We start from the raw sequence: 25,568 nt of genomic DNA on the forward strand, positions 1-25,568 counted from the left end.
GCATCCTTTAATCGCTGACACGAAGCGTGAATCGCCCACCTTCTCTACCCTTTTCTCCCGGCTGCTTGCTCTTTGCTCTGTCCACCCACAAACACCGGGCCAGACTCATCAAGTCATTCTCTAACTACGTCCAGAACATCGCCCCGACCCGGGTAATATTCTACTTCCACTCACACATTTCCCTCCAGCACCAACGTCCTTGACTTGAACAGCAATCAGTGTGATTTAGAGCTGCCAACAGTCGGCCCCCCCTTCCCAAATCCATTTTCATTCTTCACGATCACTTAGCGATTTCCCAGACAACGACAGTCCGGCTGACGTCCTGCGTCTAGGAAACTTCAGAGACCTTTACAGCATTCAGTCGCAAAAATGCCTGCTATCGATACTGAAGCTCAGTTCAAGTTCCTGCTGTGCTGCATCAAACATTCCGCAGCCGGCAAGGTGAGTACTTTCCTCTGATTGAACCGACTCTCTCTGTCGCGCCGTCATAGCCACTCGCTCTAACCACCGACATCGTGGTCGCGCTTCCAGGTCAATTTTGAAAATGTCGCTCAGGAGCTAGACATCGTTAGCAAGGCCGCCGCGTAAGCCTCCTCCCAGTTTGTTCGCTCAGTACTCACCCGAGCTGCTTTCAACTTATTGACCGGGAGGTTGACCATGCAATCACTCCAACAGGGCCAAGCGGTACGAGCGTCTTCTTAAGGCACACAACATCAACCCTACCACCCCGCGCAAGGGTGCGGTGTCCGGTAATGCCGATCCTGCTGAGGATGGCGACGAGCCGAAGACTCCGGCATCCAAGAAGCGCAAGCGCGCCGCCGCTGCCAAGAAGGAAGAAGACGAGGACGAGACCCCCGTCAAGAAGGAGAGCGCCGTAAAGAAGGAGCTCGACGTCAAGAAGGAGGAATCCGACAACGGCGATGTCAAAGTCAAGGGCGAGGGAGAAGGTTTGTCACTTAACAACACCCCCCCCTTTCCGCTACTGCAACCACTGTACCATCATCATCTTCTTCTTCTTCGTCAACATCACTGTCTCATCACCATCATCATGCTGTGTGGGTGGTACGATGACAAGGGGTCATCGGCCAGGGGTGTTGCCGCGGCGACAGGACCGGGAGATGGTCGCGGGTCTAGTAAAGCAGCCGACGACGGGAATGATGACGACGACTGCGTCGTCATTTGCGAGTGGCCTCTTGCTTTATTGCCATCACCCGCCTCGGCCTCAACCCAGGTTCCAGTCACTCAAACATGCGCCCATGGGCATGACCTCGGCCGCGAAGCGCTCCGGGTACCTCCCGATTTGTTGGATTTGGCTATCACCGCCACCATCACCACCATCACCATCATCATCATTCCGTCTGCTACCCCGATGCTAACCTCGCCCTCCTTCCACAGACGATCAGTACGCCGAGGTCTAACTCAGTCAGGCCTTGACGCCAGCACTAGCGATGCAACACCCACATCGCAGAATTTTGCGAACTGGAGCGCTTCACCGATCTTGCCGCCGCTGCCGCCGCTGCCACCCTTTTCTGAGTTTTACTAAGGAAAATACTGTCTGTTCCGGTAAAGGTAGGTCTGGTTCTTGCGCTTTCCCCACGAGCTTTAACACCAATCAACCAAGCACTCTGACACAGATTTAGCTTAGTGGATACTTGGGAAGGATACCTTGGCCTGGGTAGGTTTGATGGTGGTCTGCTTTAGTTATTTCCTACACCGCCATGAACTTCGGCTTTGGGAATGGGGGTCCTGCTTGGGTTGGTAATGGCGCGCTGGGTTGGAGAAGTCGGCTCTTCGATAGCATGAATTATGGACGGGTGTTCTATGATTTTACTTACTCTCACTTTCCGTACTGCAGCGCCCAACCGTGCTTCACCTCAGACCGTGTCACAGATGAGCATCACCTGGATGGACCTGGGGGATGCTCCGCGAGGGAACTTTTCTCCTAAAATGAGTGTGTATGCCAAGATTTCTATCAAACGAAGCAATGCAATGTGGGTTTGACAACCTGGGCGGAACAACTGTAGAGGCATTGCAATTCCCGAGAGACCCGGCCGAGAAGAACGGAAAAGGAGAGCGGATGGAATGGCTCTTTACTGCAAACGGCCCCTCATGAGATATGGAATACACACTGCAGCTTTTCTAAGAAATGCGTGGTGAATCTGTATATTGATACTAAGATGCGGTGAGTGATAACGCCGATTTCTCCCAGGTGACAGTAAAGGGTCGTCGCCGAGGCTGGAGACGGCAGGTTATCCATGTGTCCGGGCCGCTGCAAGCCGAACTTCCCATTCCCGGTTTGTCTCCACTTCACGGGTGCCAAGATTGGGGAATGAGACGCGCCTGGGTAGGAGTCGGATCTTGATAGATCTCGGCACTCTGTAGTGTACACTCAATGCACGAATGACTTGACTTCAGTTCGCACCTTGCTTCCAACCAAAACCGAGAGGTCTTACACAAGACAGGGCCACCGGCAATAGCATCTGCCGGCCCCGGAAGGTAAAAAGTTTTTGCTCCTTTGCACTTTGACGGATGAAGCTGTGGAGTGGCCGATGGTTCCAGAAACTGCTCCAGGTAATCCGGCCAGGCGCGCTAGTACAATATTGGATTAGCCTATGGGAGCTCGGGCCATCAGCATTGAGTGAACCTTGGGGGAATTTTTTTTCGGCTCAATCGCCAGCAGCAACATTGAACTTCTTCTCCTCGATCCATTCCTCTCTGCAATTTTCCTCCATCCTCCCTAAGTCGACCGTGATACCCAGCCGAGCTCCCTTCAGGTTTCCCTTCACTTTCTTTTCCTTGTATATCATTTAATACATCAGACACAATGCAGCGTGCGTTGACAAGGGCCTCGGTCTCTTCGCCGCTCGCGGCCGCCCGCGTCCGGTCGACACAACAGCTCCGCTTCGCCCACAAGGTATGCTACGAAGATGCCCCGACTTGGGTCACAGCAACACCTTAAACGCGCAGCTGTGGCGCCATTGGCAATTGCTGACCATCGCCCCTCTCACAGGAGCTCAAGTTCGGCGTCGAGGGCCGCGCAGCCCTGCTCAATGGTGTTGAGACCCTCGCGAAGGCCGTGGCCACCACGCTCGGTCCCAAGGGCCGCAATGTCCTCATTGAGTCGACCTTCGGCTCGCCTAAGATCACCAAGGGTTCGTCCTCTTCCTTTGCGACTTGAGCGGCTCAAACATCATGACTAACACGACAACAGACGGTGTGACGGTCGCCAAGGCTATCTCCCTCAAGGACAAGTTCGAGAACCTCGGTGCCAAGCTCCTGGCCGATGTCGCCTCCAAGACGAACGAGGTTGCCGGTGACGGTACCACCACCGCAACCGTGCTCGCCCGTGCCATCTTCTCCGAGACTGTCAAGAACGTGGCTGCTGGCTGCAACCCCATGGATCTCCGCCGCGGTATCCAGGCCGCTGTCGAGGCGGTCGTCGAGTACCTCCAGAAGCACAAGCGCGACATCACCACCAGTGCCGAGATTGCCCAGGTCGCCACCATCAGCGCCAACGGCGATGAGCACATCGGCGCCCTGATCGCCAGCGCCATGGAGAAGGTCGGCAAGGAGGGTGTCATCACGGTCAAGGAGGGCAAGACCATGCAGGACGAGCTCGAGGTCACCGAGGGCATGCGCTTCGACCGCGGCTTCGTCTCCCCTTACTTCATCACCGACGCCAAGGCCCAGAAGGTTGAGTTTGAGAAGCCCCTGATTCTGCTCTCGGAGCAGAAGATCTCTGCTGCTGCCGACATCATTCCGGCTCTTGAGATCTCCAACAAGCTCCGCCGCCCTCTCGTCATCATCGCCGAGGACTTCGAGGGTGAGGCCCTTGCTGTCTGCATCCTCAACAAGCTCCGCGGCCAGCTCGAGGTCGCTGCCGTCAAGGCCCCCGGCTTTGGTGATAACCGCAAGTCGATCCTCGGCGATATCGCCGTGCTGACCAACGGCACCGTCTTCACCAACGAGCTGGACGTCAAGCTCGAGAAGATCACCCCCGACATGCTCGGCTCGACCGGCTCCATCACCATCACCAAGGAGGATACCATCATCCTTAACGGCGAGGGCAGCAAGGATGCCATCGCCCAGCGCTGCGAGCAGATCCGCGGTGTTATGGCCGACCCCAGCACCTCGGACTACGAGAAGGAGAAGCTCCAGGAGCGTCTCGCTAAGCTCTCGGGCGGTGTCGCCGTCATCAAGGTCGGCGGTGCCTCCGAGGTTGAGGTCGGCGAGAAGAAGGACCGCTTTGTGGACGCCCTCAACGCCACCCGCGCGGCTGTCGAGGAGGGTATCCTGCCCGGCGGTGGCACTGCCCTCATCAAGGCCTCGGTTAACGCTCTCAACGACCTGAAGCCCGCCAACTTCGACCAGCAGCTCGGCGTTAGCATCGTCAAGAACGCCATCACCCGCCCGGCCCGGACCATTGTCGAGAACGCCGGCCTCGAGGGCTCCGTTGTCATTGGCAAGCTCAGCGACGAGTACGCCTCGGACTTCAACACGGGCTTCAACAGCGCCAAGGGCGAGTACGTCGACATGATCCAGGCCGGTATCCTCGACCCCCTCAAGGTCGTCCGGACTGGTCTTGTTGACGCCAGCGGTGTTGCCTCGCTTCTCGGTACCACCGAGGTGGCCATTGTCGAGGCTCCCGAGGAGAAGCCGGCCGGTGGTATGGGCGGCATGGGCGGCATGGGCGGCATGATGTAAAAAATAGCAGTGTATTTTGCACGACGGGTTTTGGCTTTGGATTTTACGGCGACTCGGTTGGGGGCATTATTTTGCTGGTGTTATCGGATTGTACAATGAGCCATGTAATCTCCTCTCTACGCTTCCTTTTGTGGTCATGGCTGCATGGTTTAGGCAGCGGTGGCCTTGTATACTACGATCACGCCAGGCTAGAGTAGAGGGACAGATAAACCTTGCATGTAATTGATGGGTTGATGAAACCTAGCATTGTTCTTTCCCTTCAATGTGTGCCCCGTAATTCCAGGCAGAAATGTGGCCGCCTGGTGAAGTGACGAATCTGCTTGACTCTTTTCTGATGTTTTGTTGCGTTTTGGTTCTCTCTCTCTCTTTGTTTTTCCCACCCCTAAGGTACTGCTGACCCTCCACGGAGCCAGGTTGCAACCTGACGGTGCGGGAACCCAACGCTTGGGAGCTGTTCCCCCGTGAGTGGGACAGAAAATTGGTGGCAAAGAGGGAGCTGCGTCCCTTAGCTCCCGTGATTTTCTGTGGGGGAGGCACCCCGCGCTGAAATCACGTAAGCTTGGCAGGTCCGTCACCGCCGACAACCATGACCCCACCACAAATGAGCTGGTGTTGTTTTTCAGGCCCCCGCCCCTCCATCCGTTTCATTATCGCCGGCTCACCTCCACTGCAAGTCGTGGACTGGCATTTAGCTACCTTACCTCTATACCTGCTCCTTCCCCCTCTTGCGAGCGAATTCGATAACAGAACTTCCTGTTGACCACCATTTCTCAACACGGCCACACTACCGCCACCCCCCCCTTGTCGTAAGTGCATTCGCAAGCAGGCGGTGCCCACCAAGCTCCTTGTTTTGCTATAACCCCTCTTTCTCGCCCCTGGCTGGCCTCTCGTTCGCGAACCCCCAACCTTTGCGACAGCTCCCGCCAACTCTTTGCTAACGACTGCCTCCGTGCACAGCAGCTTGCCGGACCCGATTCCCACACTTTTACCCCCTGAGCCTCGCGAGTAATTAATCAGGCTATCGCCTAGACCGCCTACATCATGGTAACTAATCACCACGCGCCTCTCTTATCTCGGCGACAATGCTTTTGCTGACGCCCTGCTCGTTCTAGTCTCAATCCGGGTCAGTAGTGGTTCGGATCACCTCTTCCCCCCTCTTCCCACCCACACATGCCGACGACCTTGAAATTTTGCGCTCCAAATTCTCCCGACTTTTGAACGACCACCGTAGCTAGATCGTGTGCCTGAGCCTGGGAGAGCCCGCATTGCTCGTCGGTTTTTTTTAAAAGAGCCAATCCACCACGGGGGCCAACCAGACCGGACCAGCGCTAACCCGCAAGTCCAGAGCGACCGTGAACGAGGAGTGCATAGCGACCTACAACGAGCTCAAGCTCAACAAGAAGTACAAGTACATCATCTTCAAGCTGTCAGACGATAACACGCAGATCGTCGTCGAAAGCACCAGCGAGGACGGCCCTGAGTACGACGACTTCCGCAACAAGCTCATCTCAGCTCAGTCCAAGAGCAAGACCGTATGTGACACGGCCCCTCCACGTCGATCTTGGGGCCATCGGGCACCCCAGTGACTGACGTGATCATCTAGGGCGCCTTGGGCAAGGGCCCCCGCTATGCCGTTTACGATGTCCAGTACGACCTCAAATCTGGCGAGGGCACTCGGTAGGGCGCTTTTTTCGAGTCCCCAGGCGACGCCGAGCGAACAAAGAGAATTGACTCGTTTGTGTGCAGGAACAAGATCACCTTCATCGCTTGGTCGCCGGATGAGGCTGGCGTCTTGGTTCGTCCCGTCCCCCCTTTCCTCCCCTGACCTTCACACCGCTCGCATCTGCCCACGAACGATTGCTGACAACCGGAGTTCCAGGCCAAGATGGTCTATGCCTCCTCCAAGGAGGCTCTGAAGCGCGCTCTGCCTGGTATCGCCTTCGAGGTCCAGGCCAACGACGAGGACGACATTGAGTGGCAGACGCTGGTGACGGCAGTCAGCAAGGGCACGGCCGCGATTTGAGATGAGGAGGAGCTACTCTCTCTGTGCGTCCGTCCTGGTGCCTCTTCCTCTCTCTAGTTGGCTTGGTTTGGGCGAGCGTTGTCCCGGGATTGTGGCGCACCTCTTGACGTTTTGGGCAGTCTGTGGGTTTTTGTGTGCGTGTATGTGCGTGGGTGGCATGTGTTGCTTGCGCGCGACGGACCGGGAGACCAAAGACATGCCATGTTGCAGGCTCATCAGGGAAAAAAAACAAAGTTGATATTTGCAACGACAACACACAAAGACATGCCGGCTGGCCTACCAGTCTGCCTACTGTCTCGTGCCATTACTTGCCATTTCTTGAGAGTGGGGGAGATGTGGGTAGAAGCAGAAGTTTCGCGAAAAAGGCGTTCATCACAGGGCATCTTTTTTTTTCTCCTACCTCCCCTAACCATTAAAGGGCCCCCCGCCATCTCCGCCCTTCCGCTTTGACCCATACCCATGCCCATACCCATTCCCTTCCCAAACCATGCACTCTTGAGTCCAATCCCTCTGTTTGTTACCTTCCCTCCCAAGCCTTCTTGAATAACTCCGCCGCCTCCCCGGCCACGTCGTCGTCTCTCACCCTGTGCTGTAGGTACCCCTTCAGATCGGCCCAGAACTGGTCCGTCTCGAGCACGGCCTTCCCGCTCAAGCCTTGCGCTACCGGGGCCGTGGCCGCCGCGTCCGCCATGTCCACGTCCTTGTCCTGCTTGTCGGCTTCCATCACCTTGTCATCTCTCTTCTCCTCTTCGGGGGCTGCAGCCGGCTTCTCCTTCGGCTTGAAGAACCCGGCCCCGCCCGCGAGGATCATCACCCCGAGCTCCAGCGCCCCGCCACCCTCCTGGCTCTCCGCGCCTTCCTTTGCCGGGGTCACGAGGTCCCGCAGCAGCTTGGTGTCCGCGACGGGCTTCTTGTTGTGCAGCAGCTTGATCTTGTCCAGCGGGATCGACGTCTCGTCCGCCAGGCGCTCCTTGAGCTCGGCCAGGGAGGTGGCCGGCGGCGTCGCGGGCAGCGAGATCTCGAAGGGCGGGTTGCGCGGCGAGCGGAGGGTCACGTCGACGGTGCTGCTGCTGCTGCTGCTGCTGCCGGTGGTGGTGCTCGCTCCTGACGCCGCCGCCGAAGAGGATGTGGTCGTGCCGGCATTGGCGCCGCTGGTGGTGCTAGGGCGGGGCTTGGAGAAGGGTTTCTGCGAGCGAACGCGAGGGAGGATGTACTGTTTGTTATATCAAGGTGTGGAATCAGTGTGTGTCAGTCGTTAGTTTGTTTTATTTTTTAGGTTTTTTTTCCTCTTCGTTGAGGTGGCGGGGCTGAAAGGCCTAGCTATGTAAACGGCATGTGGAAGGGAGAACAAACCGGTGAGCTGCCCGGATAGTTACGCGGGTCCTCGATGTGGTCAGGGGAGATCTTGGAGGGTTTTGAGTCGAGGAGGGAAAGGAAGGTCTTCGCAAAAGCTACTTCGGTCGCCATTCTTGTAGTTCGGTTTCAGATGCCTCTTGTTCTTTTCGTTGTGTATCCGTAACGGGGAAGCCTTGGCTCTGGGCTGTGGTGTAGCTGTTGCTTGTGCTTGGTGCTCAGTGAGTGAAAGCCAGAGGTGGGGCTGGCCGACACGTGCTTGCGGGCCTCCCCCGCGATATCCGTGAATCTCCAATCCTCCTTCCCCGTTCTCCTGATGGCCCCTGCTCCCTAGGATCTACAATGCGATACTGGACTCAGTGTCGTGAATGTGGGCACCTGCCATTTTGAGCTGTAGTCAACTGGCTACCTTCCCATTGTGTGTCTGATTAGACGGGATGAAAGGCGAAGGGGTTCCAGCCGTTGGTACCCCGTTTTGCAGTCTAGTACCTGTTACCTCGGGTTTGCTCTTTTCTTTTAACAAGGGAAAAGTGCCGTTTGAAGCCTCTCCACTGGGGAGCCCCGACTCTATGAACCTCCATACGATGTACGGGCATGGCCAATGAAGTGGTTACATGAACCCGATCGGCAGTAAGCAACTCCGAACTACATGATAATGCGACATGGGCTCGTTGTATCGCTCGTCAATCCACCGACGATCGCCTGCAACGCAATGAAGGTATAAAAAAAAGGAATCATGCCCGTACTACCCGTGTCCGCTCTTGATTTCTCTCTGCCCCCTTCACGGACGGAACACACAGCACGAGAAGAAACCTCTACAGACCGACGTCCTGAAAGAACATGAAGTGGACGAGATTGTCTCTCGCTACGGCCTCCCTCTTCGGCCTCGCTGTCGCTGGATCAAAGACCAAGATCCAGATCGGCCAGCAAGTCATCTACTCGTACCCCGGCGAAACGCCGCCGGAGCACCTCTTCGATCTCATCAGGGCAGGCCAAGTGGGCGGGCTCATCCTCTTCGGCGAGAACGTCAACGATGAGCTCCCCGCGACCATCGAACAGTTCCTCTCGGCCTACCGCGAGAGCCCGGCCTACGCCGACCTCAGGACGCCCTTCCTGATCATGACCGACCAGGAGGGGGGCCAGGTCCGCCGTCTGCCCGGCGCGCCCGTGGAGTCGGCGAAGGAGGTGGGCGAGTCGGCGGACCCGGTCGCGGCCGCAGGCCGGGCGGGCGCCGGCGCGGCGGAGACGCTGCTCCGGTACAACATGAACGCGAACCTCGCGCCCGTCCTGGACGTCTACCGGGAGGAGGGCGACTTCACGGACAATTACGAGCGGTCGTTCAGCAACAACGCGACGGTGGTGGCCGGGTGCGCGGCGCAGTTCGTCCGGGACCAGCAGCGCGCCAAGGTCCTCGCGACGGCGAAGCACTTCCCCGGCCTGGGCGCCGCCAAGAAGGACGAGAACACGGATGCGCGCCCCGTCACCATCGACCTGACGCTGGAGGAGATCCGCTCGGTCGACGAGGTCCCCTATCACGACGCGATCAGCGCCGGCATCGCCATGATCATGCCGTCCTGGGCCATCTACCCCGCCTTTGACGCCGAGCGGCCGGCCGGGCTGAGCTCGCGCTGGATACGAGACGAGCTGCGCGGAAGGCTGGGCTTCGACGGCGTCATTGTCACCGACGCCATCGAGGCCGGGTCTCTGAAGGCGTTTGGCGACGACGCCGATCGCGCGTTGCTGGCCAAGAAGGCTGGCGTGGATCTGATTCTTGCGTCGGGGAGGAATGTGACTCAGGGGGAGAGCATCGTTTCTGCGTTGGCCGCCGCGCTGGAGAATGGAGACCTGTCGCAGCAAGAGTTGGACGCGTCGAGCAAGAGGGTACAGGCGGCCCGAACGAAGCTCGCGTAGCTGAGCTCCGAACCGATGCCGGTGTCTCGGGAGTCTGTATCATCTGTATATCCCGTCCTTTGGTCCTCTGCGAGGGCCTCCTCTGGATATGGTAGACTCGAGGAATAGAAAATCAGGCACCTCATCCGGTTGCTTGGTGGGACCAGACTGCGGTTCGCTGCGATTATGATGTGACATGCCGCCCATTTAAAGCCCACTTGGAAGACGTAGTAGCTGGTGCACCGTTCTGGACTGCGTGAATACTTACACTCCAATGCGGCACTGTGACAAGGCACCTGTGTCCACCCAAGAAGGTGGACATGTGTAGGTATTGAGGAAGGCGAGAAATCCCCCCCATCCCCCCCCTGGCCCGTGAGTACAACAGTGTTCCGTTTCCCAAGAGGACTAAATCACCCCTCACCCGGGTCCCGTACTCTAGTATGGCACGAGGACAGTAGCCGCAAACAAGGTCAAAGCACAAGCCGGACGGCGCTGATGCAGCGAGGGGAGAATAGGTGCATATTAGATTAAGCAAGCTATTCCGGACCCAAGGATGGCCAGGACCGCCATGGCCACTCTATCTGTCGTTAGTCATCTATCGTCTAAGGTCGTCATTTATCATGTCTCATTCCCTCTCAGCCTCCGGCCGTGCCCAGTATCTCGCTCCTGTTGTCGCGCCAAGGCGGCCGGACATGGAAGCGCCAGACCATTCTGGCGGTTCCACATCGAGGGTGTATCTCAGAAGAGACCCATGAAACCTAACCAGGTTCAGGCAATGCACCGTTCCAAACACCGTATATCCAGGTCCAGTCCATGCAGGCCAAGTCCGTCCCGAAACCATTTTTGCTTCTGGTCCCCCCCATCAGTCAGGCTCTGACCCTTCCAGATGCGGCCAGGCCTTCCAAACGATGCGACTCTCGTGGTGCCGACGAACCCTAGCCCTCATTGACAATGTCGCGTATAGCCCACTTCCAGGCATCTCCGCGATCGGCCTGGTTGTTGATCCAGAGATGGCACTTCTTCCTCCACCGCTCCTCCTCCTCGCGCTGCCGACGCACAAACTCGGGTCCCACATCAAACTCCTCGCCCACCGGCCACTCGTGGTTGACGTCGCTGACACGCTGGTTACCTCCGTCACTCGAGGCCATGGTGTGTTCCTCCAGGTCCGGTATATCCTTGAACACGTCCTCCTCGTCATCAAACGCGTCGAAGGCATCGAGAGCACCACCCTTTCCCGATCGGTTCTGCGGCGCCAGCTTAAGCCAGCACATGTTCTGGGGGTCAAAGACCATGCCGCCGACGACCTGCACACCCTTGGTGGCGCCGATGTTGGTGATGAGGGCCGGCCGCGGTGTGGCCGTCTCCCGTTCACGAACCATGTGCTGATGTCCGGATCCTGTAGATGACGAGGTGGCTGGGACTTCAAACGCATTTAGTGCATTGTAATTGCCCTCCCAGCGGAACGTCTCTGGGTTATACCACATGCCCTTGACCACTACAACGTGTTAGAACGGCCATTGAAACGGGGCGGGGAAGCAGGGAACAAACTCTTTGCGTCTCGTGGTGGGTTGAGATTGGCAATCAAGTGCGGTTTGGACTGCGGCAACCGCCGCACCTTCTTGGCCTTGGCTGTCGGCAGCGTAAAGTGGGATTGGGCATTGGAGTTGCCTCTTGCTGACAGCTGAGCAACACGCTGAGCAGTGAGCGGTGGAATCACGCCTGACGGGTTGCGCTGCGCAAGATTCGTCTCCCGTGCGATCCGACTTGCGGCAGTATCGCGAGCGAAGCTCGGCACGTTATCGACGCGAGAGGAGGGGGGTGCGCGGGGCGATGGGGTAACGTTGCGGTCGGGAATATTTTGATACCCCCTGGTCCGCGTCTGCGATTTGGCACTGGACGGCTGTTTCAAGAACTTTGCTTCGGCCTGGGTGGATGTGGGCAAGTCGTCAAACGCGTCGAGCTCATGGCCGTCGCCAAAGTTCCGCGCCCGTTTGGGCACGCTCATCTTGCCCCAGTGACTCTCTGGTGTCGCTTTCTCTGCCGAGCGGTACAGTCGCGGACTAGGCGACCGAATCGCCGACCGAGACACCGCCCGTGAGCCGGGCCGGTATTCGATGCTCGTCTCCGAATCGTGGCGACGAAAAGTTCGGGGCTTTGCATTGACGTTGTGTGACTGGGTTGCCGAGGCACCGGCGGGCACAAAAGGCACCGGGGCCTTGCGAGCCAATGCCGCCGCGCTTTCTGAGGGCCGCGTCCGCTCGACCGGGGTTTTCGGCCGTAGTGTCGGTGGAGCTCGGCTCGTCTGCTCGGTTCGCGAGGGGGGCCGCTCGTAACCCCGAGTAGGCTGAGGGCGCGCAGGAGACTGAGTCCCGCGCATTGCGGGTAACGACCGCTTCATACGAAGCAGCTGCGCGTTCGTGGTGGCCGACTCGTTCCCTAACGACCCTTGGGATGTACCTTGACCGGACTCCCTTCGTCGCGGAGTCGACGGCGCTACGGTCTGGGTAGAGGAGGGTCTTGTAGAAGTTGTGGAGCTGGCGAGACTTGTCACTGAAGAATGGGCAGAATGCCCGCCCATGCGGGACAAGGAACGCCTCGAGTGAGCTCGTTGTATAGGGCCGCCGCTTTCCGAGACAGGCTCGAGTGAGGATTGTGTATGCGTCCGCTCGTGACTCGCCATCGACCCCATAGGCCGCGGGAGGCGGGATGCCGTAACAGGTTTGTTTGTGAACTTGAGCGCCACTGACGCCTTTGGGCGCGAAGGGCTGGCAGGCCTGGTGGTCTTTACTTGGATGTTGCGGTTGAGCGTCAACTTCCTCGAGTCGAAAATCTCGCCGTCGCCAATCTCGAGACCGTCGAGGAAATCCTCCTTCTCTTCCCCCTTCTCCTCTCTGAGGGGTTCCATCAAGGGCCCCTTGAAGGATTTCTGTTTAATGGTGTCTTGCTGCCCAAGCTCTTCCGTGACTGGTGGCTCTTCTGGGATCCGCTCAGGGGAGCGGCTCTTGCGGCGGCGTTTTAGACGCTCTCCGAAATCCAGCGGCCCGTTGGGGATAATGAGACCGTCGAATATCTCATCCTCACTCTCCATGACGGAGCTCGAGATGCTGGGGCTGAATGCGGAGACTGACGAGCTCCTGGTAGATTGGGCTTCCCGTCGGGTTCCGCCAAATCTGGTTCCCAGGCTGCCCTCAGCCCAGTCGAGATCATCCAAAATGTTGGCGAAGGTTGGCGTCTTTGGGGGGATATCCCTCTTGGCCGAGAGCTTCAGGTGCCCATCCTCAGGGAGCTCCAAATCCTTCTCAAAGTCATCATCTCCGGTTTGGGTATCGCCGATGTGTCTTTGGGGCGTCGGGGACGTGATCAAGGAGAGGGACTTGGGCATCTCGCGTCTCTTAGACACCTTGATAGTCGCACCCCCATCGCCGAAGAAGTCGTCGTCAACGCCATCTCGAAACTTTTCCAGGTCAACGAAGCCGGATGACGGTGTTGGCTTTTCTTCCTTCTGCTCGTCCTGGAACATCGTGGGGAGGTCCTTTGGCGGCTTGGATGGACTCGGTTGTGCCGAATTGCTGACCTGTCGCAGGACCTCTGGAAACTGGGCGCCATCCCTGGCCTTGATCTGGAGCACCTGCCCAGCATCGGGAAACTCAAGGTCGTCAACCCAGTCTTCCTGAATAATCTTCTTGATCTTCCTGCCCCCGAGCCTCTTAATCGTGCCTCCCATGAGAGCCGAGGGAGGTACATTCTTGGGAAGCGGAATACCGGCCTTTGCGGCCGCGGCGATGGCATCGAGGGTCGACTTTTCGTCATTGTCTGGCAAATGAACCTGCTTCTCCTCCTCCCCATGAACGGATTCAAAGTCGGATCGGAACGAAGACTGCGAGTCACGGCGGTTGGACGAGATATTGGCCGAGTTCGAGAGTGAGGGGAAGGCAATGTCATCGCCATCGAAAACAAAGTCGTCGTCGTCGTCCCAGTTCTCAATTTCCTCCTCCACGTGCGGCCGTGCCTTGAGCCGCAAGGTGGACGAGTCCATGACTAATGCTGCGAGGAATATGACGGTTTGAAAGCGCGAGCAACCGAATGACAGCGGCCGCTTGGGTCACAGCGGATGCGAGCAGTGTGTGGCAACACACTGCGAGGTGTAAGGCGGGCCAGTTCAATCAGTGATGAGGATTCATAGTCGACAGTACTGAAGTCACCGCCAAGCGCGGAACACCTGATTATCGCTCTATCGGTCGCTTCAAAGGTGGAAAATAATGGGCGGGCAATCTCCGGTAGTGGTGCGATTTCGAGCAGGTCAATAAGTTTCGTCCAACAATCCTGCGAACTTGGGCTGATGGGACGAGCGTGTGGAGCTGAGGGGTGTTTCACGGAGGGTTCGCATCGAGAGCGGAGGTGAAGCTGTAACGCAAGCTATACGTGTGGGAGTCCGCGGGGGACAATATCAAGTATATTCGGAAGAATGTAGTCTTCTGTCTCGTGTCGTGTTTCCGTGGGGAGGCGACGTCGGCTGCGAAATTGAATGGCGGGACTGCCAAAGTGAGGTCCGTGGCTGGAAAAGTCGGGAAGGGGAATGTGTTTCCGTACACAAGAAGCAAAGCGAAGGGCCAAGCTGCACCCAAAAGAGGCACGGTGGGGCCACTATTGGGCGGGCTAACAGCCGGTTCCCCCAAGGCCCACCTCCCCAGAACGCTGCACAGACACTGATGGAGCGAAAGCTCCAGGTTCCCATAAAAACAGCCAACCACGGCCGGTTTATCGGAGTACTATAAGTTACTGCGTACAGAGCGTAGGTAGTGCCTCTTGAGCCTTCCTCACCTCTGCATGCATGGAATACAGACTGCGTAGGTGTCCAGTACCTACTCTGCACAGGCAGGGCGAGCAAGTCGATTGAAACAAACTGAAATTTCGGTATGCGAAATTAGACCTTGGCCATGGTTATCTAATCCTATCGACTTTCAGCTCACTTCTTTTGGTGGAGGTGCTTCTGTGAAGGTACGACTCGTCAGTGACCCGACGTGGCTGGTGTGTGGAAAGTTTCCCAGTTGGTGTTCCTACGCTAAGTGTCAAACATACAAGTAGAGGCACCTCTGAGACAGCTGGTTCCATGCAGCCAGCCGGCCAAGTCCTGGCGCCGTCGCGTTCAAGACGCGAAGACGCGCCTCCCCGCCTTCTTTCCAAAATAACCATCCAAGCGGTCTTAGCATGAGCAGAATCCTTTCTGGTTGTCGTGAATTGAGATAATCCTGTACTCCGTTAATAGATTTGCTTTCGCGCATCGGCGAAGTCTGTAAGCTATACAAAGCATGCGTATATCTGGGCATCGCAAGTACAGGAAATCGTAGTGGCAATCGTTAGATGTCGACGGAGGTATGTACCATGCTGGTAGGGGATGTAATATATACACTCCGTACTCCGTACTTGTACGTAAAAGACATGACTGTTATGGAACACAAGCCTGTGTATGCATGCCAAGTCATTGGCGGTCGACCATGTACGGACGTACAGTATATACCTCAACAAGCGCCAAACTCTAACCGCAATTGTCACAACATAAGAGGTAATTCTCGCTCAGTGCGAGCCTTGTAGTCGCAGGTTCGTCAGGTACTCGCAGTATGCGTGAGACTTGTCTGCGTAGGTTTGGGTGATCTTTGGATTGTGTCACTCTCGAACGATTGGACTCCAGGTTGGTGCTGGGCAGCTAGCTGCCTGGTGCAGAACCCGCTTGCTGCCTACAGAAGCTGGAGTCTGAGCGTTCTTGTCGTTAACACAACTTGACTTGCACCTTTTGCCAAACCCAGTGGTTAATTCCCACTGATGACAAACGCGATAAAGGAAGGGACGGAACAGAACAAGATTTTTGAATTGGCCTCCGAGCAGCACCCTCCATCCCGCTTCTTCCCACGCCCATCTCCTCCCCCGAATCTTTCTACCTTCCATCGAGCCGCGTTTAGGTCGATGCCGTTATATCAGAATTAATGCCGCCGGATGACGATTGATGACTTGGGAGCCTTGAGACGCCCTCCTTCAATTTCACTGCCTGTTTCAACTCCAACGGTGACGTGCCGCGTCGCCAGATCGGCCATAGAAACTTGCAAACGGACCCGGTGTCTCTTGTCGCCCGGCCAATCTCCATTCCGCCCGCACCACTGGATCCCGTGCACCAGAAGCAGGCGCACACACCATGGTCACGTCCCACATCATCCGCATCCCACGGACTGATGAAGAGGGCTCATTCATCCTAGGCGAGGTCACTCCGTCAGGATCCAAGCCCTTGAACGTCAAGTTCGTGGCAACCGAGGGCGAAGAGCCCTATGTGGTCAAGCGTGAGTCCCTCCCCCCGTCGCCCTATCGGGACCTTTCCCGCCAGGCGGGTCACATATCATGATCATGCGATACGGCACGCGCTTCCGGCGGTCGGCAGAAGCTCACCAGCTCGTCACAGTGAGACATGACCGTATCGGCGAATTGCGGGCTAGTAGCAGCCCCTGCTCGCCAGGGGAATGGGAAAGCATCCTGAAGGCGCTCCTCCTCGGGTCCGACCCGATCGAGGGGATCGAAGCTGGCGCGGAAGCCAATGTGGGCAAATCGATCACCATCACTATCAGACGTCGTGTTGCTGGTATCAATGTGAGCTCGTCTCCCTTTTCTTTGTTTGTCTGCCCCTTTATTCCCGCCCTTTTCACGGCTATTTGGCTATGGAGCTAACCTCTTTCGCAAGCAACGCCTTGGCGCCCTGACGCTGAACCACAAGCCGGATGAGGCCATCCAACTGTTTGACTGGTGTGGCGCCGCGGCCCTGCAGAGGGAGCAGCTCCAGGAAGCCGCCGTCGCCGAGAAGGCCCGAGTATCCGAGCTGGAGTCTCGCATCGCCGAGCTGAGGACCCAGCTTGACGAGCTGACCGAGTCCAAGAAGGCCAGGGAGGCCGAGATGCTGGAGAAGTTTTGCGTACTCTTGAATGAGAAGAAGGTCAAGATTCGCGAGCAGCAACGACTGCTCAGCACCGCCCAAGTCGACTATTCAAAGCTGGACGCTGCCCGCGCCTCGCAAGCGGCACGGTTAGATACGAGCGAGGGCCACAAGCCCGGCCCGTCCCGCCGCACAAAGCGCAAGGCGTTGGAGGATGCCTCGGGCGGCGGCTCGTCGGACTCGGACGACGCGTTCGAGAAGGTGACTCCCGGTTCGGACAAGATGGATATCGACCAGGAGGAGCCGCGTCGGGAGAACAAGGAGCTCTCAGAAGCAGAAGATCGCGAGACGACCGACGACGACGAGACCGAGACGGGAAGTGAACCGGAGGAGGAGGAGGAGGAAGAGGCTCCGGCGCCGCGGCGGTCGCCGTCACCACCGAAACCACGCCAAGCCCAGGGACCAGAGCCCAAAAGCCGTCCTGCGGCACCAAGCAGGGCAGGGAAAGGCAAGGATTTTGTTATACACCCGCCAAAAAACCCGGTCAGGAAGGCCAAGGCAGCGACGCCTCCGCCGGCCGAAGGGAGCGAGACGGAGTCAGACGACGAGCTGTGAGCCATATAGGCCAATCGCGAGGCACAAGATTACTTGGATATCGGGTATCCTCCAAAGAACCAGAGCCTATTCGTTCAGGTGGATTCTATCTCCCAGCAGCAACAGTTCCCGTCGCTGGAACCACAATACCAAGTTTGCGGAGAGGCTGCTGGCTAGCAGTTCCTCAACCGGCCTACCTTCCCTTTGTTGTTCTCTTCTCCTCACTACTCTTTGTACTACTCCTTTTCCCTTTTCCCTTCCGACTCACCGTCTATCGCCTTCCTTAAAATGCTTGGTCCAAAACGCTCTGTAATGCCTTTCCTTGCCGCGATCCGCGATCTCCTCGACCTCTTCGGGGGTCAGCTTGAAGAGGGGCAAGCGCTGCTTCCAGTCCTTGAGCCGCTCCTCCTTGGCGCTCGTGGTGAGGGTGACGATGCCCTGGTCGAGGCACCAGCGCAGGCCGATCTCGCCGGGGGTGACGGCGTACTTGCGGGCGAGCCGGTCGTAGACGGCGTCGACGGGGCCGCCGGGGGCCCTTGTGATGGCGGTCAGGGGCGAGTAGGCGACGATGGCGATACCCTTGTCGCGCAGGTAGCCGAGCAGGTCGCCGTCCTCGTGCTGCAGGTACGGGTGGTACTCGATCTGGTTGACGGCGGGCGGGTGGCGGGCGGTCTGCAGGGTGGCCTCGAGGTGCTCGGGCAGGTAGTTGGACACGCCGATGGAGCGGGCGCGGCCCGAGTCCTTGAGGGCCTCCATCTCTGCCCACCTCTCCTGGAGCTCGGCGGGCGACTTGGCCCAGAAGGGGTTGTGGATCAGGTACAGGTCGACATAGTCGAGACCGAGCTTGGCGAGCGAGCGGGAGAAGGCGGTCTCGATGGACTCGCCGGGGCGGCACGAGGACTTGGTGGTCACGAAGAGCTTGGAGCGGTCGACGCCCGAGCGGGCGATTGCCTCGCCGAGCTCGGCCTCATTGCCGTATCCTGGTGCGGAGCAAGTCAGTGACGGGGGCGGCGGGGGAATTGGTCGGCGCAGGAGAGGCGTGTACCCTCGGCACCGTCCAAGTGGTAGTAGCCGTTCTTGATGGCGGTCAAGGCGGCATTGATGATGTTCTCGTCAAGCTTGTCCGAGTTGCCGCGCTTGAATCTGGCTGTTCCGAGGCCATACCCGAGCTTGAAGAAGAAGAAAAAGAAGAAGAAGCCAAGATTGTTTCGTCAGCGTCGGTACGTGAGGAGACGGGGGCCAATAACGTCCAAATCTCACCATGGGGATCTCGTTCCCGTCATTCAGTTTGAGATGAGGGATGTAATCGACCTGCTCGGGGGCCGTCCCCGAAGCGTCGACCTGAAATTCGGCAGTCGCAGGACCCATCTTTACAGTCGCTGCTTTGCGGAAAGAGGTGTTTAATTAAAAAGTTTACGGACGGGGTCTTGCAACTTAAAGTTTAAGAATGGGGCCCAAATTTAAGCCAAATTTTGGAGAAGTCACAGACTCGATCGTTCGCAATCACACAATTCTCAGCCCAGGTTGCGCAGTATGCCGGACTGAGGTCGCACTCTTAAAGGTGTAACTAATTTCCACTCACATTCGTCGCCGTCCCTTTTCCGGCAGATGCAGGCACCATTGTGACGCAAGTACGGATTACACGTACCGCAATACTCCTTGGTTATCTCGCAGACCAGCAGCGGGGCGCCATGTCCACCGCCTATGACGCCATGGCCATAGAAAGCTACTAGCCCTGAGGACTACCAATGGAGTTGCTGCAAGTCACCGCGGAAACGGCATGGTTGATGCACAGTAATGTACGGAATACAGTTAGATCCATGCCGCGCAACTCGTCACGGCTCAAATGGATGCTATCTCGTGGGGAATGGTTCCTGGAACAAAGTGCTGACGCCGAGAACCGGTGGACACAGAAAATGGACCGGGGCATTGCAACCAAGCTATTATAGTTATTACCGCACCGATGACGTGCCGTTCCGCCGCTTCGGGGCGCCACTGCGCCGCATCCGTTCTGGATAACGTTACGGCAATACCCGCCGCTGACACATCCGACGTCAGGGTAATCACCTCGGAAGGATGGAATCAGCCTGCAGTGCTTACCTGCATTACCTACTTACCTTTTGCATAGTTTATAAAGCTGTTCACACTCGAGTATCCCACCAACTTTTTTCAAAAAAGCAGAAGCGCGCAGAGGCAGAGGCAGCCACGCACTTAATCTGTAATCCGTGGAGTCTGTACTTTTTCGTTCGTGATTGATTTTCTCGAGTTCCGCCGCAAGCCGAGCCCCCGAACGGAATCCTCGCCGCGACGGGATCTCGGCAAAGGGAAAAAAAAAAAAACAAAAAAAAGGGGGGGGTGCGAGAACACTAACTTCGGCCGGGATACCTTGACCCTTGGTATCCGGATCCGGTACCAGAGGAAACCTCATGCGTTTCCAGCCCGCCGCCCGCTGTCTCGCCGTCGCTCAGCAGTTCCGAGGCCCTTGTCGGAGCCGATCCTTCTCCTTCTCAGCAACATTCACCAACCCCGCTGCCGCCCCCGCCGCCGCCGCCGCCTTCGCCACCATGGCCGCGCCCAACGGCTCTTCGTCGCCTCCCCGCGGCGGCAGCAGAGACGAGGGGGTCACGCTCGCCGCCCTCCCCAAGTCCTGGCACTTCACGTCCTCGCTTCCCGCCGACCCGCAGTTCCCGACGCCCGCCGACAGCCACAAGGCGTCGCGCGAGGACCTCGGCCCCCGCCAGGTGCGCGGCGCCCTGTTCACGTGGGTCCGCCCGGAGACGCAGGAGGACCCCGAGCTGCTGGCCGTCTCGCCGGCGGCCATGCGCGACCTCGGCCTGGCCCAGTCCGAGGCCGAGACGGACGAGTTCCGGCAGGTGGTCGCCGGCAACAAGATCCTCGGCTGGGATCCCGAGACGCTCTCCGGGCCGGGCTACCCCTGGGCGCAGTGCTACGGCGGCTTCCAGTTCGGCGACTGGGCCGGCCAGCTCGGCGACGGCCGTGCCATCAGCCTGTTCGAGGCCACCAACCCGCGGACCGGCCGCCGGTACGAGGTCCAGCTCAAGGGCGCCGGCATCACCCCCTACAGCCGTTTCGCCGACGGCAAGGCCGTCCTGCGCAGCAGCATCCGCGAGTTCGTCGTCAGCGAGGCCCTGCACGCCCTCGGCATCCCCACCACCAGGGCCCTGGCCATCAGCCTGCTGCCGCACAGCCGCGTCCGCCGCGAGCGCGTCGAGCCGGGCGCCGTCGTCGTCCGCTTCGCCGAGAGCTGGCTGCGCTTCGGCACCTTCGACCTCCTCCGCGCCCGCGGAGACCGCGCCCTCCTCCGCCGCCTGGCCACCTACGTGGCCGAGGACGTCCTCGGCGGCTGGGAGAACCTGCCGGCGCGCCTCGACGACCCGGCCGACCCGGCCGAGACGCCGGCGCCGGCGCCCGCCCGCAACGTGCCCCGCGACGCGGTCCAGGGCCCCCCGGGCGCCGAGGAGAACCGGTTCGCGCGGCTGTACCGGGAGATCGCGCGGCGGAGCGCGCTGGCCGTGGCCAAGTGGCAGGTCTACGGCTTCATGAACGGCGTGCTCAACACCGACAACACGTCCGTCCTGGGCCTCTCGATGGACTACGGGCCCTTCGCCTTCATGGACGCCTTCGACCCGGCCTACACGCCCAACCACGACGACTACATGCTCCGCTACAGCTACCGCAACCAGCCGACCGTCATCTGGTGGAACCTGGTCCGGCTGGGCGAGGCCCTCGGCGAGCTGCTGGGCGCGGGCCCGGACGTCGACGCGGACGACTTCGTCGCCGCGGGGCCGACCGAGGCCTCCGCGCCCGCGCTCGTCGCCCGCGCCGAGCGCCTCATCAACGCCGCCGGCGACGAGTACAAGGCCGTCTTCCTGGCCGAGTACAAGCGCCTCTTCGCCGCCCGCCTGGGCCTGCGCGGCGGGCCCCGCCCCGCCGACTTCGACGCCCTCTTCTCCCCGCTCCTCGACACCCTCGAGGCCCTCTCGCTCGACTTCAACCTCTTCTTCCGCCGCCTCTCCGACCTGCGCCTGCGCGACATCTCGACCCCGGAAGACCGCCTCGCCCAGGCCGGCCGCTTCTTCTACCGGGACCAGAACCAGGACCAGGGCCAGGACCAGAGCGGCCGGCAGCGCGTCGCCGACTGGCTCGCCGTGTGGCGCGAGCGCGTCGTCCAGGACTGGGGCACGCTCGAGGACTGGGGGTCCTCCTTTTCTTCTTCCACCGACGGCTCCGGCGCCGTGTCCGACAAGGCCGATGCCGAGCGCATGGCAGCCATGAAGCGGGTCAACCCCAACTTTGTGCCGCGCGGCTGGATCCTCGACGAGGTCATCCGGCGCGTCGAGAAGGACGGCGAGAGGGATGTGCTGAAGAGGGCCCTGCACATGGCCCTGCACCCCTTCGAGGACGAGTGGGCGGGGAGAGAGTTTGACGGTGTGGTCTATGAGGGCGACAAAGAGGAGGAGGTGCGGTGGACCGGCGATGTGCCCAAGACCGGAAGGGCGATGCAATGCAGTTGCAGTTCCTGATCTATTTGATTTCTTTTTTTTTTTTTTCCTTCCGGCGAGACATCAAATCTTTGGGCGTTGGCATGTTGAAGTCGGGTCCTTTGTTGGCTTCTTCGATTCTACTCATGCTTCTTTCATCATCCCACGGCTCACGAAGTTAACGAATACTAATCATCGGTTTGATAAACGAGAGACTATTAGCGAGAAACTATCCGACTACATGGCGGTTAATCCATTGAAAGGTCATGCATCTCCAGCGAATGATGACTTCTTCTCTCCTCCCGGTAGCACAGAACGGAAAAAGACAAACAAAGCAAAGCGCGTGGTATAGACATCCATCTCCATACCACTACCGTCTCCTAAGTGACACCTTCCAACACTGGTGATGCCTGCCAAAGAGAAAACACGAGACAAGAAAGAAAAAGCATGATTCCTCAGAGCTATATGGGTTCTTGGAACGGGTGGCCGGAGCGGCCCTGTTTCGAAAGAGGTGTTGTTGGTGACCGCGCCCACTAGATCTTGACACGACAGATTCAGCCTTCCTCCGAAACGGGCCCTGCTAGCCGTTCGATATTGCAAAATCCATAATCATGATGTGTCCAAGGCACTCGAATGGGCAGTAGCCTCCCGAGCGTAGGATGTCGGATGATTTGGGAAGATTGAGTGTTGACGAAGATGCTCGTAAAACAGAGTCTCATATGGTGTAGGAGAGCTCCCTTTCGAGAAACGATTTGCGAAATCCATGATGAGCCGCCAAAAGGGGGGGGGGGGGGGGGGGGGGGGGGGGGGGGGGGGGGGGGGGGGGGGGGGGGGGGGGGGGGGGGGGGGGGAAGAGGATCGAAAGCAGTCGACAGTTACGGGGTGGCCGTCTGGGAAGCGAGGCATGTCCCGTGCCCTCGAGTCGAGTCGATGACTCAACACGGTATTAGGAGTTTCAGCGGTACCCGGTGCCGTAGCGAGAGCTGCCAGCCATCCGGCCCGGCATTGGCCCCATGGCTGGGCCCGGGCGGGTGGCGACCGCGTGGTTGGTGCAAAGCATGCCAACGCGAGAGCCGAACTTGGATCCGCGAAGCGAGACCATGTGCTTGCGGATATGGGCAGCTACAATTTCGCGGTGCTGAGGCGCGGCATGCGTCAGGATGTACTGAACGAGGTAGTTGCCGTACTGGTCGCTGGCAATATCAATGAGCGGGATCCGGGGACGGTCCATGCGGCCCTCGCAGACGCGGTCGAGGTAGCGGCCGAGGAACTCGGAACCGCCAATCTTCAGGCACTTCTCAACCACCTTGGAAGCGAACTGGTCCATGCTGTACTCAGCAGCATAGCGAATGACGTGGTCGATGGCCCGGCTGCGATCGGCGGGGGCGCCGTGCTCGCAAATATGCTGGATACACCAGTTGCCGAACTGGCCGTGGGCAACGATATCGATGTTCGCCAGGACCTCCTCAATGCAGGGACGCTACGGCCATGTCAGCGGTCGAAACACCGGCCATCAGGCAGTAGGGATGGACCGGAGCTATTACCTTGTCTTCTTCCAAGCAATTCTCAAATATGTTCTGCACCACCAGACTGCCCGTCTCGCCCAGAGCAACCTCGTGCCACATACCACGCAGGGCCTCGTTGACGTACTTCATGATCTGCGGGGGAGACTCGGTCCACCGCAGCTCGAAGAGCTTCTGCCAAACATGACAAGCGTAGCGGTGAATAACCGTGTCGGGAATCCGTCGCAGCAGCTCATGAACCATAATCGCCTTGTAGTCCTCGGGGACACAGTCAAACGCCTTCTGCACAACGTGGCAACCAAAGGGGTCCATCGAAAGGTTGAGCGTGTTGCCACGGATGGACTGAGCAATCTTGATGACTTGCTCCGGCGTGCCGTGTTCAAAGCAGCGCTGCACCAAAAAGTTGCCAAAGCGGTTGACCATCAACGGATAGGCTTGCGCAACAATGGCCTCCACGATGTCGTACTTCTGCTCGGGAGTCCCGACCTTGAGCTTCTGCTGCAAGAAGATGGATGCCTGCTGATCATTGTTGCAGACAATCTTGTCAACTATGTACTTCCAGTCGCAAGTGACGTTACGGTCGAGCAGGCGGCGGTAGTTAAGAGGCTCCGTCGTAGGAGACACGTAGGTCTGACCGTCGGCAGTCAAAGTCTGAGAGGGAAGAGTCAGCAACAGCTCATCGGAGAGAGCCTTCCAGATTGGTCGACTTACCTCGCCCTTCCACGACGACGCCGTAAACTCGGTGGCATGGGGAGAGAGTGCCGTCCCCACCGGTTGTTGCTGGTAAGGCGAGTACAACCCCATTCCCATACCACTGCCCATCATGGCCGGCGGGCCGGTAGAATAGGCCTGGGTCATCTCGTAGGGAGCGGGTCCCATACCGTATCCGCTGTACCCTCCACCGTAGTGGTTGGACGATCCGTACCGATTGTCATAGCGGTTCCCCCGGCGTCCCATCGGCCGCATTGCGTCCTGCTCCGGACCCATTCGGTTTTGCCGATACACGTCCATGGCAGATGCTGCAAACGTGGGCTCATAGTTGGCAACGCGGCTGTTGGGCCATGCTATTGGCTGAGCATCGTCCACCATCATTTGGCCCGGGGAATAGGGGTTACCATATGCGGGCCTGAAGTTGTTGTTGTTGTTGTTATTGTTGTTGTTGTTGTTGTTCCAGATGCCCCGCGAACGATTGGGATGGGCAGCCGGCAGCTGGTCAGCCATGTCCGAGACAGCATCGTCCTGGGTCATCCAGCTATGCTCCCTGGAGAACACTGGCACCTTGCCGGGTGCGTTGAGCGCTAGAGCACTGCCACCAATCCGAGAGGTAGCGGGAGGGCTAGAAGGTCCCACGACAGACATGTAATCGCTCTCAGAGACCAGTGGAGGAATGGCGCAGTCAGCCTCCGACTTGACGCGCGTTTGCGACAACTCTTGGTCCATGCGCGAGATCTTGTTTTGAGCCTGGGCTAGCTCGAGTTTTAGCCGAAGCAGCTCCTCAGAGGTCGCCTGGCCTTCGGCCGGGGCGACACTGGCGGATCTAGTCGCCGATGCGAGTGGCGCGGTAAAGGCTTCGGCGGCCGGAGTCAGAGGCAGAGAGCTGCTCGAAGACTGATGGTTGAAACCCCGAGTATACGGAGCCTCATCGTTTGCAGCCCTCGCGGCCTCCCTCTGCTGCTGCATCAGGGAATGCTGCTCAGTGAGCTTCGCGTAGAGTTTGTCCATCGGGTACGAGTCGGCACGAGACGGAGACTCCTGCTTAAGCTTTCATTTCGTTACAGTCAGACCCATCTGTGAAGATACGCTTCCGCGCCGCCGCTTACCTTGGGGCAGCTCTGGTTCGCCATCTTGGAGGTAGCCAGAGCGCTCACACTGTTATTGGGGGGAGGAGCTGCATCGGCTGCCTGGAAAACCAAGTCAGCTTAGAGTTGCCAAAATAATCAAATACAGAAAATACGATTGAGGAAATCCAGCCCCAGTTGGAGGATGTATTTAAAGAATCAACAGTGGGCGCAACAGACCGGAGAAGTGTGCACCTGGGCACATTTCTCCCGGCAATGTTTGAACAA

General features: G+C 58.6%; 9 protein-coding genes across 9 annotated transcripts; 5 read left to right on the forward strand and 4 right to left on the reverse strand.

Annotated features, from left to right (window-relative positions):
• Positions 1–369: 369 nt before the first annotated feature.
• On the forward strand, positions 370–1,418 carry P884DRAFT_297599 (uncharacterized protein; the record flags this gene model as incomplete). Its single annotated transcript, XM_069444533.1, has 4 exons — positions 370–441; positions 532–584; positions 676–947; positions 1,396–1,418. The coding sequence occupies 4 exons, from the start codon at positions 370–372 to the stop codon at positions 1,416–1,418; spliced, it is 420 nt and encodes a 139-aa protein (XP_069300188.1).
• A 1,406-nt stretch (positions 1,419–2,824) lies between these two features.
• P884DRAFT_297600 (TCP-1/cpn60 chaperonin family-domain-containing protein) lies at positions 2,825–6,727 on the forward strand (the record flags this gene model as incomplete). The annotated part of the gene is made up of 7 exons (XM_069444534.1): positions 2,825–2,914; positions 3,011–3,152; positions 3,212–4,700; positions 6,050–6,236; positions 6,308–6,381; positions 6,451–6,499; positions 6,584–6,727. 7 exons carry the CDS (start codon positions 2,825–2,827, stop codon positions 6,725–6,727), a joined length of 2,175 nt encoding a protein of 724 aa, XP_069300189.1.
• Positions 6,728–7,103: 376 nt separating this feature from the next.
• On the reverse strand, positions 7,104–8,194 carry P884DRAFT_290245 (cell-cycle control medial ring component; the record flags this gene model as incomplete). The annotated part of the gene is made up of 2 exons (XM_069444048.1): positions 7,104–7,940; positions 8,081–8,194. The coding sequence occupies 2 exons, from the start codon at positions 8,192–8,194 to the stop codon at positions 7,245–7,247; spliced, it is 810 nt and encodes a 269-aa protein (XP_069300190.1). The 3' UTR covers positions 7,104–7,244.
• Positions 8,195–8,482: 288 nt separating this feature from the next.
• Positions 8,483–10,134, forward strand: P884DRAFT_238236 (glycoside hydrolase family 3 protein). Its single transcript, XM_069440073.1, has one exon. The coding sequence runs from the start codon at positions 8,921–8,923 to the stop codon at positions 9,989–9,991; it is 1,071 nt and encodes a 356-aa protein (XP_069300191.1). The 5' UTR covers positions 8,483–8,920; the 3' UTR covers positions 9,992–10,134.
• A 771-nt stretch (positions 10,135–10,905) lies between these two features.
• P884DRAFT_275586 (uncharacterized protein) lies at positions 10,906–14,006 on the reverse strand (the record flags this gene model as incomplete). The annotated part of the gene is made up of 2 exons (XM_069442863.1): positions 10,906–11,465; positions 11,519–14,006. The coding sequence occupies 2 exons, from the start codon at positions 14,004–14,006 to the stop codon at positions 10,906–10,908; spliced, it is 3,048 nt and encodes a 1,015-aa protein (XP_069300192.1).
• A 2,151-nt stretch (positions 14,007–16,157) lies between these two features.
• P884DRAFT_193281 (uncharacterized protein) lies at positions 16,158–17,498 on the forward strand (the record flags this gene model as incomplete). Its single annotated transcript, XM_069437743.1, has 3 exons — positions 16,158–16,299; positions 16,419–16,603; positions 16,695–17,498. The coding sequence occupies 3 exons, from the start codon at positions 16,158–16,160 to the stop codon at positions 17,496–17,498; spliced, it is 1,131 nt and encodes a 376-aa protein (XP_069300193.1).
• A 243-nt stretch (positions 17,499–17,741) lies between these two features.
• Positions 17,742–18,845, reverse strand: P884DRAFT_193358 (NADP-dependent oxidoreductase domain-containing protein; the record flags this gene model as incomplete). The annotated part of the gene is made up of 3 exons (XM_069437750.1): positions 17,742–18,457; positions 18,523–18,646; positions 18,738–18,845. 3 exons carry the CDS (start codon positions 18,843–18,845, stop codon positions 17,742–17,744), a joined length of 948 nt encoding a protein of 315 aa, XP_069300194.1.
• Positions 18,846–20,041: 1,196 nt separating this feature from the next.
• P884DRAFT_193319 (uncharacterized protein) lies at positions 20,042–22,021 on the forward strand (the record flags this gene model as incomplete). Its single annotated transcript, XM_069437745.1, has 1 exon — positions 20,042–22,021. The coding sequence occupies one exon, from the start codon at positions 20,042–20,044 to the stop codon at positions 22,019–22,021; it is 1,980 nt and encodes a 659-aa protein (XP_069300195.1).
• Positions 22,022–22,934: 913 nt separating this feature from the next.
• On the reverse strand, positions 22,935–25,400 carry P884DRAFT_238250 (armadillo-type protein; the record flags this gene model as incomplete). The annotated part of the gene is made up of 4 exons (XM_069440074.1): positions 25,323–25,400; positions 24,214–25,191; positions 23,524–24,153; positions 22,935–23,459 (listed from the first exon to the last, which is right to left on the reverse strand). Exons 1-4 carry the CDS (start codon positions 25,344–25,346, stop codon positions 22,935–22,937), a joined length of 2,157 nt encoding a protein of 718 aa, XP_069300196.1. The 5' UTR covers positions 25,347–25,400.
• Positions 25,401–25,568: the final 168 nt, after the last annotated feature.

The sequence above is a fragment of the Thermothelomyces heterothallicus genome (assembly GCF_042370625.1).
Source record: "Thermothelomyces heterothallicus CBS 202.75 unplaced genomic scaffold P884_scaffold_4, whole genome shotgun sequence".
Taxonomy (NCBI): domain Eukaryota; kingdom Fungi; phylum Ascomycota; class Sordariomycetes; order Sordariales; family Chaetomiaceae; genus Thermothelomyces; species Thermothelomyces heterothallicus.